Source organism: Schistocerca serialis, chromosome 4 (genome assembly GCF_023864345.2).
Source record: "Schistocerca serialis cubense isolate TAMUIC-IGC-003099 chromosome 4, iqSchSeri2.2, whole genome shotgun sequence".
NCBI classification, from domain to species: domain Eukaryota; kingdom Metazoa; phylum Arthropoda; class Insecta; order Orthoptera; family Acrididae; genus Schistocerca; species Schistocerca serialis.
In genome coordinates, this window is record NC_064641.1 from 5,845,095 (window position 1) to 5,859,103 (window position 14,009).

At 41.5% G+C, this 14,009-nt stretch overlaps 1 protein-coding gene across 1 annotated transcript in view; it reads left to right on the forward strand.

Moving 5' to 3' along the window:
• Positions 1 to 14,009, forward strand: part of LOC126473544 (dedicator of cytokinesis protein 1) — a 420,590-nt gene that overhangs the window by 84,664 nt on the left and 321,917 nt on the right. Inside the window, exon 8 of the mRNA XM_050100670.1 lies at positions 9,480 to 9,609. Within this exon, the coding sequence (XP_049956627.1) occupies positions 9,480 to 9,609 (130 nt within the window). The remainder of the gene's footprint in view (positions 1 to 9,479; positions 9,610 to 14,009) is intronic.

Sequence of the window (14,009 nt, forward strand, 5' to 3'; positions counted from 1 at the left end):
AGTTACAATGAACAAGACTACTGAGCGTGGGGTGTAGACCCTTGGCAGCTGATGTGCAAGAATAGAACATTTCAGAACAACTGAAAAAGCTCAGCGCCTCTTGCACGAAAATGAAGAAGTGAACCACACTTAACAATGAAGATTGTCCCAACAAAATAAGGCATGCTGTGTGTGTGAAGATAGAGGGAATGGCAAATGGCTGTCACAGTTGGCGGGGGAAGGCTGGGCATCTGCTGCGCTGTTAGTGAAACTTTCAGAAAAAAAAGTGCAACCCAGGACCCAAATGAACACGCAATGGAATTGGCAGCACAGGTCGAGACGGTGGGCTGGTGGGAGGGTTGACAGCAGCGATGGGAATGGCTGCACGGGCAACCGTGACAATGCCAGTGGGAATGACTGGGCTGGCCACTTACATGGCAATGGTGGCGGTGGTAAGAGGATCACCCGCAGCACAGGTGGTGACGAACACACTGGCAAGACAGCTGGCGTGGACATAGACAGGGTAGGCAGTGGCAGGTGAGCCAGCTGGAACAGGACCACTGGCGTGAGGACTGACGAATGGACCACAGTCGTCACAGACAGATTTGGCAACGGTTGGAGGGCTAGCAACACGGGGACCGACCACAGGAATGACGTCATCACCGACAGGCTTGGCACTGTCAGGAGGGACAGCCGGAAGAGGGTGGGCGAAAACCAGACTGGAGTCATTCTCGGCCCAGTTGGTGACGATGAGTCAGCTGGCTGAGACAGGGATAGTGATATCCGAATTGGTGACAGGACTGAAGACATCACTGACAGACGGAGTGACTACATAAGTGCTGGCCAGAAGAGGGCCAGTGACGTCTGGACTGATTACACAGCTGGCATCATCAGCGACAGTCTGAGTTGCGAAAGGAGGGTCAGCACCGACAGGCATGATGCCGAAAGGAGGGCTAGCCGTAACAGAGCTGGCACTGATAAAACTTACACCAATGGTGAGAGAGCCAGCATCTGATAGTGTCGCAGCCAAGGGCTGGGCCGAGAGTAACTGTACTGCCATCATATATTTTTGGGAACAAGGCGTGGAGTACCACATGGCATGCCAACCGTGTTGCAACCTACCTGACTTCAAGTGGGCCAGCTTGCCACACACAGTACTTATGGATGCCCTGTCTGGACCCTGTTCAGGAACAAGCTCACTTGAAAACAGTAAAAAGACTGTCTGATATTAACCAAGTACGTGGCACGCCTGTTGTGTGGCTGGGGGAGACTGACATAGTGAAAGTGTACATTTAAGTGTCCAACTTACAATTCATGGTTTGTGTCCTCTGGATGAGAGCCACAAAGAAACTGACAACAGAAACTCAATTTCTGCACCCACACTGGCAAGAAAATTGATGCTGTGTTGCATACCTTGTATGCCGTATGCCATAAAGTGCAACTCCAACTGTTGACAGTACAGGTCTCAAGTCATCTTTCTGACTGTCGAACATACGAAAAAGCGACACAGGTTCAGTGGCTGTGTGCCGAGAAACAGCTGTAGTAGCCAAAAACTGAGTGAGGTGAGCTACGCCCTGTAGCAGTTTCTGAATTTGCTGCTGCTGCTGCTGCAACCAAACAGTGTTAGACGAAGACAGCTCAGCTGATGGGACAGGCATGATAATGGAAAATCGCACTCAAACCATAAACAAAGATAACACTGGACTGTGACAGAAATATAAAAAAGGAACAATTGAAAACAATATAGACCAACAGCAACAACTAGAGAATTCCTTTGACAACAACACATGAACAGAAAACAACCCTTTTGACGCACAGACATCATCAGGAGATATGCAGAATGTGACTAATACCACTGAATATAGGGTGTGACAACAATATAAACCAAAATACACTGTCCCCATCGCAACAAATGGGCACACACAAGCAAAAGCTTATTCACTGGAAGGTCTCTGAGCCAGCAAACAAACTAACGTGGCGAGAACCATAAACCACATGTGAAAACAGTTTCATTGCCAATGTCCTGTATAGCAGGCGAGAAAAGGGAAAACAACTGCAGGAATGAACACACATGAGAGGATGACTCATTATCGCTTTTCTGTCCTGTGCTTTGTGTGTGGTTGCTTGCTGTTTTCAAAGATGATTCTGAAGTTGTCGTACAAAAGTTTCATTAACTAAACAAATTCACTGTGATCTTTGTTACAAAAACCACAATTGAAAGATCATTCGATCACTTGGAATAACAAACTCGAAGTGTGCTGATGAGGTATCAGATCTGTGAGAAGTGTCATACCGTATTGCAGTGTCCGATGAGGAACTGGGCCATGTGAAGTCGTGTATGCATGACAATGGATTGAAGCAGGGCAGTGGAGCACCCTGTTTGTCCTGGTGAGTGCACAGTACTGAACTACAGCTCAAGCTGCAACTGGCCTGCCGAGGCTGTGCCTTGGCCTTATGTACCCAGTAGGCGGAAGTTCGTTTCTGTCCATGTGGTGTGTAGATGGTGTTTGTTCACTGTCAGCAGTGCCTCCATTTCCTAGTGCACTGAAGCATAGCTGGTGCCTGCAGGTAGAGCCTAGTACAAATGGCATGTATAGCACAGTTTCGTGACATGTGGTGCCCATCTTGTTTGTATACACAACTACCAGAGAAGACACGCATGCGGGTGACAGGTAGGTAACTTCGCACAGCAGAAACATCAGGTTGGCAGCGGACATATGTGGCGCACTGCTGATGTGCAACACAAAGTTGATGCAGAATTCCACGCCTGTGCATGACTACGTGCTTATGAACTTTTCCTAGCTTTCCATAGTAGGAGCCCTACAGTGCCCATGACTCACCTTCTACATGTAGGAGGGCTACTGACTGTCTTCCTCATTTTTGTGAACTCCTAGCACCTCCATGAAATAATTCCAACATTTATGCTTTCAGGTGCATAAGCCTCCACTGCACAATGGAGACTTTCGCATTGGTCAGTCCCTGCTCCCACTAATTCTCTCTAGAAAGAGATGTGTTCCACTAGGATGTTTTAAAATTCTTTGCAATGGGTGCTAGAAAACACCTAAAGTTTCTTTTGTTAAGCAAGCATAGTGGGCCCTGACCGCAACCCATTTAGAAGGGTTTCAGGAAAACTTACCCATCACCTCCAGGCAGGACAAAGCCCCCTTGCTACCATATACTGTAAAACCAGCTATAGTGTTGTAGTGGTTCCACCTGCTTTTATTTTCTTCATTTGCTGTCCTCGGTGTTGATGTAATATGTTGTTACACTGGATGAAAAATGGGGTTTTTAATATGGACACTGACTACTGTAAATAATGTAGCCAACAAATACACAGTTGCGTTTCACTGTCTTTTACTTTTACTTTCACTTTTCACCCCCCACCCCCCCATATACACATTTATAAGGCCAGTGCACTATTGTTTACCTTTCGATAAGCCTAATTTATCTTTAACAGGCAAAGCTCCACATACTGCCACAATAGTTTCCTATTGAACATCTACGAGCAGTAAAAGCCTAACCACAAGGTTTACAGTTCTTGAAGAATAGAAAGATACGTATTGAGCAGACACTGTCATTGTTTTTTACACATGGCCTAATTGTTTAACACTTATTCCACAGTTAAGTTGAAGCAGTGTTGTCATTCTAGTTAACACAGGTTCCTCGTCTGAAACTCGGCCATGGACTGACTGTCCCGTGACCAAAAATCGGGCCCTTATATATCATCACAATAATAGGTGCTGTAGCTACACATTTTTTGAAGTTAAATTTACAGAAATTGCAATTAAAACTTAACTCATTAAATTAACTGAATAAATCAAAAATTCTTATACTGCAAGAGTTAGGCCAAATTATTTGTTTAAATCATGAAATTAACAAATACCATTACACAACCAATACTTTTTCCAAAGCTGTTAATTACTTTGGAATTAATTCAGGGCTGATTTTGCTAACATGTTTTTGAATAGAGCCAAATAGATACTTTAAAATTACTAGTATTTCATCTTCCAAATGTTTATAATTAGTACAGAATTTATATTTGGTTATACGTCAACAGTAGAATTTAAGTTGCAAAACAATTACTCATTTCTCCCTATAATTAAAGATACCAACTAGGAATAGTCAAAATAAATTATATAAAATCAATTACATACATAGAACTAGGCACAAAATTGGATCTGATGTTGTATTCTTTAAAACTGAGGGCCAACCTTTCTCTTTTATGAAAATGAAAATGCAGGTTATAGTCACGTGTGTTAATGGTAATTAGTCAAGAACAACATGAATTTTTAAGGAGGGAGATGGCAAAACAAGAGGGGAATTAAAATTATCCCAGCTTGCTTCATTACAGTGTCCACAAAGTGCAGATTGTAAGCCAGTTGGCACAGCCAGGAATGATATGCTACAGTTTGCGTGTTTAGAAGGTGCTGAGAAAAGTTACAATAGGACTAATAGTCTCACAAGCTGCCAAGTGTACTTGAGTCTTTAGCTTTTGAAAATCATTAACGTTCCCATCATCAGGAGAAATTAAGAAATGGGAAACACAGGAACTTGTAGGTGCTGGGGAAGAGAAAAGTTGATAAAAATGTGAGCTTCTAAAAGACACAAGATGCTCTGGACACTTCCTTATCCATTGTTTTTTATGAAATCAAGTGTTTGCGTTGACTTTTCCTTCTCTTTCACATCTTTGTTTTGTATGTTTCCTGTCATATAACAGAATTTATTTTAAAAATGTAAATAGTGTGTTTTAATTTGATAAAAATGAAAAAATGAAACTTACTCATTGCTGACAAAAGTTTCTAAAATATTTGTGTAATGAGTGTACTCAAGAATAGGGCACATCTGGAAATCCTAGAATGTTAGCGCATTGCATCCGGAATTTGAGTTGGCAGGCCTGCCACAGATTGAATCTGCCTCGTGGATTAACAATGAGTGCTAGTGAGCTGGCCAGCCTGGATGTGGTTTTTAACCTAGATAAACACTGGGCTAATACACACATCCCATTTCAAATACACACTGTGCTAACATTTACAACATGTCTCACTACTTGAACATGAGATTAACTTTAAATGTAGGTAGATGGAGAAATTCCATACAGGGGGAGTGGGGGGAGGGAGGAGGGGGGGGGGGGGGGGCGGCGGCGGCGGCGGCGGCGGCGGCGGCGGCGGCGGAGTGGTGGTGTCATGAAGGGCACCAAGCACCAAGCCACCAGCTGTCACTAACATTGCCAAAACCCATGTAACAATTCTGACGCTATAAAGAAATGCGAAAAGGCAAGGAAGGAGGAAGAGGAGAATGTACTCTAGAATAACATCCCACTTTGGCAATAACAATATACCCGGAGGTTGGGCAAGTACATAGTATGCAAGTGAGATAAAGTTCTTTGTGCTTTTTACTGAAGTGCTGGGACAATGGCCTCATTCCAACATTTGCCAGAGTGACCCATTTTATCAAGACCACCATTGTGAAGTTCATCACACATAGGGCAAGCATAGCAATTGAGAGTTGGACTGAGTCCATAAGGAGTCTTGTTTCAGGACAATATTCGAAATTTGCCTGTCTATTGGCAATGTTATCACAAGAAGATGAAGATACTTTTTGACACTCTTCGGTAAGTTTTACAGATAAGGTTTCAGACAATGTGACATTGTGCGTGATTGGGAATGGCTTGAACTTCTCACTTACACCTAGAATCTTGCCTTTAACTGATTTTATTAGTGTTGTTGAGGAAGCTGTTCGACATCATACAATTGACACTGTAGAAGAAATAAAGTGTGAAACATGTCATGTACTACTGAGAGTTTCACCGCAGAAGAGCAATGTTTCCTCTGTGGAAAGGGCTGCACTGCAGAAGTTGTGAGGAGATCCTCAGATGGTGGCCCTTTCCCTGGGTGAGGGGATTGTCACTGTGCTATAGCCATGTTACATCTATGACCAGACGTTTTATAGCTTATTGAGTGAACTAATATACTGAAAGATTGATAAAGACCCACAGGAGGAGTAGAAAGAAAAAAAAAAAGTGTTGTTGAATTATTCTTCTTTTCTGCAAAAAGATTAAGACCTCAGAACTCTGCTCCACCGAGTTTATAGGGTGTTCCGAAGATTCAAAAAAGTCTTCTATTACATCCTACTGTGAACAATATCGGCACTCTTTACACTTAACTTGGCTAGAAATCTTGCTTCTGTACTGAGACTTTCCCATGAAAGTGCTTTAATCATACTCACAACTCTTGTGATTTTATTAATAGCCTGATGTCACTTTAACCCAGTGAATCAGACTTGTTAGTAAGCTTCGATTTCGTCTTACACTTCCCAAGGCTTCCACCCGTGGTTTCATTGGCAGTAAGTTCAAAGCCGATATAACAGTTCTGTTTCATCATGCTCTTTCCTTAATCTACTTTTCATTCAACACTGAATGTTTGGAGCAAGAACAGTCCACAGATGTACTGCTGGCCCATAGTGTCCAACGGACACAGTATTTCAGCGATCAGACATGTCGCCATCGTCAGGTGCGCTGACGAACTTAGCTCCTGAGGGCGGGCAACCGTATTAAATCCCCTCCCCTCACGAGGCGTTCTCTCTGTGGTCCGCACCCGCACATCAGCAGTCGCTGAGACGCTGGCATCGGCGTCTGTGGTGGCGTCAGTGTAATTGCCTCATCCGCCCTAGTCCTCCATCTAAAAAAGACACTCAACAAAGGAAACGAATGGGCGACTAGGGCGGATGTGGCAATTACACTGACGCCACCACAGACGCCGATGCTAGCGTCTCAGCGACTGCCGATGTGCGGGTGCGGACCACAGAGAGAATGCCTCGTGAGGGGAGGGGATTTAATACGGCTGCCCGCCCTCAGGAGCTTTCGTCAGCACACCTGACGATGGCAACAGGTCTGATCGCCGAAATATTGTGCCCGTTGGACACTATGGACCGGCAGTACACCCGTGAACTGTTCAAACAAGAAATACGCCAGGAGAAACTGAAGAATCACAAATGTTTGGAGCAAATTGGCAGTGTAGCTCTGGGTAGTCCTCTCTCCCTTCTGGCAGTAAACTTCTGTATGGAAGACTTTCAGGAGAGGGCTTTTGATGTGGCAGAACTTAAGTTTTCTGGCAGTGTGTTGATGTGATACTTTTGTAGTGTGACGCTGTGGTGAAGAACAACTCTCATGCTTTCTGCAGCATATGAATCTATCCATGAGAATGTCCTGTTTAAAACTGAAGTGAAGGAGGATGGCTGTCTACCATTTCTGGACGTTTTGGTCAGTCGGAAAGTGGATGGATCATTGGGGCATTCCATTTACTGTTAGCCCACACATACAGACCTGTATTTATAGGTGTCTAACTGTGATCACCCGTCACAAATTATGTGGGGTCCTTCGAACATTGGAGCGCTGGGCACATGTTGCATGTGATAGAGAGACAGTCTTGCAGAAGAAATGGAACATTTACAATCTGTGCTGAAATATGATAACAGCTTAAAAGGAGGAAGAAACATGACCACCCACAAAATCAAGAGAAGAAGGAGCTGTTCAAGTCCATGACATTCCTCCCACATTTCGGCAATATTTTGTTGAAATTGGGCAGAATCGTAAGAAAACATTATTTCAAAGTAATCTTCCAGGCACCTACAAAGATTTGTGCTCTTCTCTGTTTGATAAAGGATGATCTGAAATTGCAGAGGGCTGGAATTTACAGAATACCGTGGTAGTGTGGCAAAGCAGTGGCAGTGTGGTGAAACAATATGCACAGTACATGAAAGGTTCATTGAACGTGAGTGCCACACTCACCTTTTGCAGCCCAGTAAATCAGCCATAGCTTAGCATTGTATGGATTTTTCTGCCAAGAAAATCTTGGACTCAGTGATATCCTTCTGGGATTCAATTATTAAGAAATTGGTGGAAATACATTTGACGGAAGGTCTGATTAATCGTGATGGTGGCTTTCAACTGAATAAGATGTGGGACCTGTTGATTTCTTTACTTTTTTTTAGAAAGAAAATATTTTATGATTAATGAGATGCCTAACAATACTTAATTTTATTGATTTGACACCTGAATTTTTAACTCTGTGAGCCCACATTCTGACAGAGAACATACAAGTAGTATTACCATTATGCATGTGCCTGCATGTCATAGGTGGGGCAGTGTTCAAACAGGGCACAAAACTCAACAGAGGGCACTCATGTAGTAGCTGCCTCTGCACCTGCATCTCTGTACCATTTTTTGGTATAAAGTTAGCAATGTGAACTAGCAGCCTCCAGTGCAAAACACTCACCTCAAGATGCCTGAATACTTGTCCGCCAGAATATTGAAACAAGAAGTTTGTTCACCTGGCTGAAATCCCGAAACTTCATTAAATATATGTTCAGTAAATTACAAAGAATGAGAAAGAATGCTATACTAAGAATGCCACTTACACATACACTCACCAAAGTTGACATCCATTAAAATACAGAATACCACCAAGTGATATTTCGTGATCTTTCAAAGACATTTGACTGTACACATCTCAACTTTTGGTAGAATGATTGAAGTTTTTTATAGAACAATGTTGCAGCTAACAAATAGTCTTAACCCTTTTAGTGCCAAATACGATCTGATCGTGATCCAGATTTTCGGCGAAAAATGCCAGTAACGATCTGATCATGATGCCTTTCTCATTCATTTTTTCCGCGCTTGAAGGCAAAGTTGTTAGTATTTCCTAGCGAATGAGAAAGGCATCACGATCAGATCGTTACTGGCATTTCTCGCCGATAATCTGGATCACGATCAGATCGTATTTGGCACTAAAAGGGTTAAGTTATTTGTCACAAGGAGAAAGCATGAAATTGTATCAGGTAATTAAATATTTGTAACAGCAGGGGAGCAGTCGTTTAAAAAGCTTAAGGACGTATCTTTGTCACAACAGAAAGGTGGTATGGAAAGAGGGCTGGCAGGGGTTGCGAGTAAAAAGCAAAAAACGAAGACAGCCAGAGTTCCCAGGCGGTCACCCATATGAGTACTGACGTTGTTGCTTAACTTCGGTGATCGGGCGAGAACTGGTGTATTCAACATGGTATGGCCGTTGGCGTCTTTATAATGTAGTCGCACGACAGAAGATGCATTCGCCTCTTCTCCCAACATCAGCAATCGCCATTTTCGGTGGTACATTTGACGCAAAGCACGTCCTTCCACCTCGAAGGCGGCGCGGAGTGTGCGCTTAGCGTCTCATAGGTGACTGCCGAACGTAGGTGAGACACACAACACAGCTGCTCGATGCACTGCCTGACATTTGCTTGGTGTGTGCAGCCTCCGACACTCGCGGGCTGTTGGCAAATCATTACTGCAGTTCCAAAAATTAATAGTAAGTCTGCTCTTATTTATCAGTAAATGTAGGTTTTCCTGCTTTTAACTGCTATGTTTGAAACAATTAACTCTTCTTTAATTAACCCCAAAAATGATCTGGACTAACTTAGCAAATGTTTGATAAACACCATGTGAAAAAGAAATTTTTGTTTTGCAGATGTGCAGAACGTGATAACTTAGATGGAACGCTTCGTCGAATACTTCTGCTAAAAGAAGTCCCTCAAAGAGACCATAAAGGGCACGGACTTTGGATTAGTCTGAAGTTACTTCATGGAGACATTAAGCAGGTACATTTGACTGGATCTTATCTATTTATTCAAATAACAGCTCAAACAATAATGACAAAAGATTATGATTTAGTGCCTTGTCAAGATAATCCAAGCAGTGTGTCATTTGGAAAATGAAAATGAATAATTTTGTTTTAATATTATGAAAAGGAAAGTTTCTATTCACAATATAGTGGAGATGGTGAGTCACAGATAGATACAACAAAAAGACTGTCACAAATAAGCTTTTGTCCAACAAGGCCTTTGTCGAAAAATAGACGACGGAAAGAAACAAACACACACACACACACACACACACACACACACACACACACACACACAAAACCGCAGACTCTGACAGCTGAAGGGTAAGCCCTTGTTGGCCAAAAGGTTATCCGTGATTCAGCATCTCCACTATATGGTGAGTAGCAACTTTGCTTTTCATAATATTGGTACATTCCATCCTGGGTTTTCCACTGTTTAATTTTATTTTATGTGGATACATAGAGCGATATGTCATTTGTTCTATGATTACCTGAAGAGAGGTGCATGCGTTTTCTCTTTAGCTAGATATTATTTTATGTTTGGTTTTACTTGATCATACAAATCTTCTTCTTCATATTCATCATCATCATCATCATCATCATCTTCTTCTTCTTCTTATTGTTATTATTATTATTATTATTATTGTTGTTGTTGTTGTTGTTGTTGTTGTTGTGGTCTTCAGTCCTGAGACTGGTTTGATGCAGTTCTCCATGCTACTCTATCCTGTGCAAGCTTCTTCATCTCCCAGTACCTACTGCAGCCTACATCCTTCTGAATCTGCTTAGTGTATTCATCTCTTGGTCTCCCTCTACGATTTTTACCCTCCACGGTGCCCTCCAATGTTAAATTTGTGATCCCTTGATGCCTCAGAACATGTCCTACCAACCGATCCCTTCTTCTAGTCAAGTTGTGCCACAAACTGCTCTTCTCCCCAATCCTATTCAATACCTCCTCATTAGTTATGTGATCTACCCACCTAATCTTCAGCATTCTTCTGTAGCACCACATTTCGAAAGCTTCTATTCTCTTCTTGTCCAAACTAGTTACCGTCCATGTTTCACTTCCATACATGACTACGCTCCATACAAATACTTTCAGAAACGACTTCCTGACACTTAAATTTATACTCGATGTTAACAAATTTCTCTTCTTCAGAAACACTTTCCTTGCCATTGCCAGTCTACATTTTATATCCTCTCTACTTCGACCATGATCAGTTGTTTTGGTCCCCAAATAGCAAAACTCCTTTACTACTTTAAGTGTCTCATTTCCTAATCTAATTCCCTCAGCATCACCCGACTTAATTCGACTACATTCCATTATCCTCATTTTGCTTTTGTTAATGTTCATCTTCTACCCTCCTTTCATGACACTGTCCATTCCGTTCAACTGCTCTTCCAAGTCCTTTGCTGTCTCTGACAGAATTACAATGTCATCGGCGAACCTCAAAGTTTTTATTTCTTCTCCATGGATTTTAATACCTACTCCGAATTTTTCTTTTGTTTCCTTCACTGCTTGCTCAATATACAGATTCAATAACATTGGGGAGAGGCTACAACCCTGTCTCACTCCCTTCCCAACCACTGCTTCCCTTTCGTGTCCCTCGACTCTTATATCTGCCATCTGGTTTCTGTACAAATTGTAAATAGCCTTTCGCTCCCTGTATTGTACCCCTGCCACCTTCAGAATTTGAAAGAGAGTATTCCAGTCAACATTGTCAAACGCTTTCTCTAAGTCTACAAATGGTAGAAACGTAGGTTTGCCTTTCCTTAATCTAGCTTCTAAGATAAGTCATAAGGTCAGTATTGCCTCACGTGTTCCAATATTTCTACGGAATCCAAACTGATCTTCCCCGAGGTCAGCTTCTACCAGTTTTTCCATTCGTCTGTAGAGAATACGAGTTAGTATTTTGCATCCGTGACTTATTAAACTGGTTGTTCGGTAATTTTCACATCTGTCAGCACCTGCCTTCTTTGGGATTCGAATTATTATATTCTTCTTGTAGTCTGAGAGCATTCGCCTGTCTCATACATCTTGCTCACCAGATGGTAGAGTTTTTCAGGACTGGCTCTCCCAAGGCCGTCAGTAGTTCTAATGGAATGTTGTCTACTCCCGGGGCCTTGTTTCGACTTGGGTCTTTCAGTGCTCTGTCAAACTCTTCACGCAGTATCGTATCTCTCATTTCATCTTCATCTACATCCTCTTCCATTTCCATGATATTGTCCTCAAGTACATTGCCCTTGTATAGGCCCTCTATATACTCACTCCACCTTTCTGCCTTCCCTTCTTTGCTTAGAACTGGGTTTCCATCTGAGCTCTTGATATTCATACAAGTGGTTCTCTGTTCTCCAAAGGTCTCTTTAATTTTCCTGTTGGCAGTATCTATCTTACCCCTAGTGAGATAAGCCTCTACATCCTTACATTTGTCCTCTAGCCATCCCTGCTTAGCCATTTTGCACTTCCTGTCGATCTCATTTTTGAGACATTTGTATTCCTTTTGCCTGCTTCACTTACTGCATTTTTTTTATTTTCTCCTTTCATCAATTAAATTCAGTATTTCTTCTGTTACCCAAGGATTTCTACTAGCCCTCGTCTTTTTACCTATTTGATCCTCTGCTGCCTTCACTACTTCATCCCTCAAAGCTACCCATTCTTCTTCTACTGTATTTATTTCCCCCATTCCTATCAATTGTTCCCTTTGCTTTCCCTGAAACTCTGTACAACCTCTGGTTCTTTTATTTTATCCAGGTCCCATCTCCTTAAATTCCCACCTTTTTGCAGTTTCTTCAGTTTTAATCTACAGTTCATAACCAATAGATTGTGGTCAGAGTCCACATCTGCTCCTGGAAATGTCTTACAATTTAAAACCTGGTTCCTAAATCTCTGTCTTACCATTATGTAATCTATCTGAAACCTGTCAGTATCTCCAGGCTTCTTCCATGTATACAACCTTCTTTCATGATTATTGAACCAAGTGTTAGCTATGATTAAGTTACGCTCTGTGCAAAATTCTACCAGACGGCTTCCTCTTTCATTTCTTAGCCCCAATCCATATTCACCTATTATGTTTCCTTCTCTCCCTTTTCGTACTTCTTCTTCTTATTATTGTATGTATTGGTATATTAGAATGTTCTGAGTGGGATCTAAATAGCAATTGAGAATGCAGCATGAAATTGGGATGATTGGAAACTGTCGGAGGGAAGAGTTATAGTAAGAGCATAATACAGAAGAAAGAACTATGGAGATGGCAGCCGCCTAGTAGTGTGTGACTTGACTCATGTGGAATGCAGGAAGAGTTCCTGTGAGTGATGGAAGGAAGTAGTAGTTTACACAGGAACTGATAAGGACTGATGGGAAAAGGGAGGTATTAGTGCATAAGGATAAGATAAAGTAGCTGCAGAAAAGAAAATGCTAAAATAAAATAATGTGAGTACCGGTCAATGGAAAAAAAAAAAAAAAAATCCAAGCAGAACTGCCCTTTCAGCAATGCAAGTGATCCTGTAATCTCCTCCAGAAGCAATATATTGTTTCTGTCTATGCTCCATGTCTGTTCTCCTATTCTTGTTCATAAATTCTTTCTTCCTGCTTCATTTTTTACATGTGTTGCTTCCATACTTATTTAATTTTCTCTGTTTATTATTTTCACTCCATCATAATCGTAAGCAGTTTGATATCCACTGCTGGATAAAGGTTTCCTCTAGACTTTGCCATCCAGTACTGTCTTCAGCTGTGCACATCCTTGTAAGAGGTGTTCAGTCATTATTGGCTGCTTTTGAACTCAATTTTCTAAAATTTTCACTGCAAATATTTTGAATTTCCTTTCTTACACTGCTGCTGAAAAGTGTTTGTAAAATACCTAAAGCTAATCACATTAATTATGAGCTATATCCAAGAATTGTAAGGAGGTCATTTATTATTTGCACTCATTCCTTTCAGCGCCAATAATTTCTTGAACTAACCTTACACGTCTAAACAAATATTTCGAGCTTCAGCAATGGGAGGGTGGCGTATTCACATATTTATTTAACATTTTTTTCTGTTAATAACAACATCTTTATTATTTATTTTAAACTTGTATTTGCACAAACAAAATCATTGTCTTTTTAATACCTCTGGGTTGTGAACTGAGAATCACAGTTGAACTTGGACTTGATCAGCAGAACTTTGCCAGTCAAAGATGATCCTGCTTCACGGCAATATAACCTACAATTAACATGTATACAATGCAGATTTCCATGTTGAGCTTGATCTGAGCTAATTTTCTGTGTTAATCTAAGGTTAACTGCTTTGTACAATCATTTGTTAGAGAGGTATTTCATTATAATTTTCGTTTATGAACAAGTAACATTAATTTGTTTGTTGTATTTTTTATTATT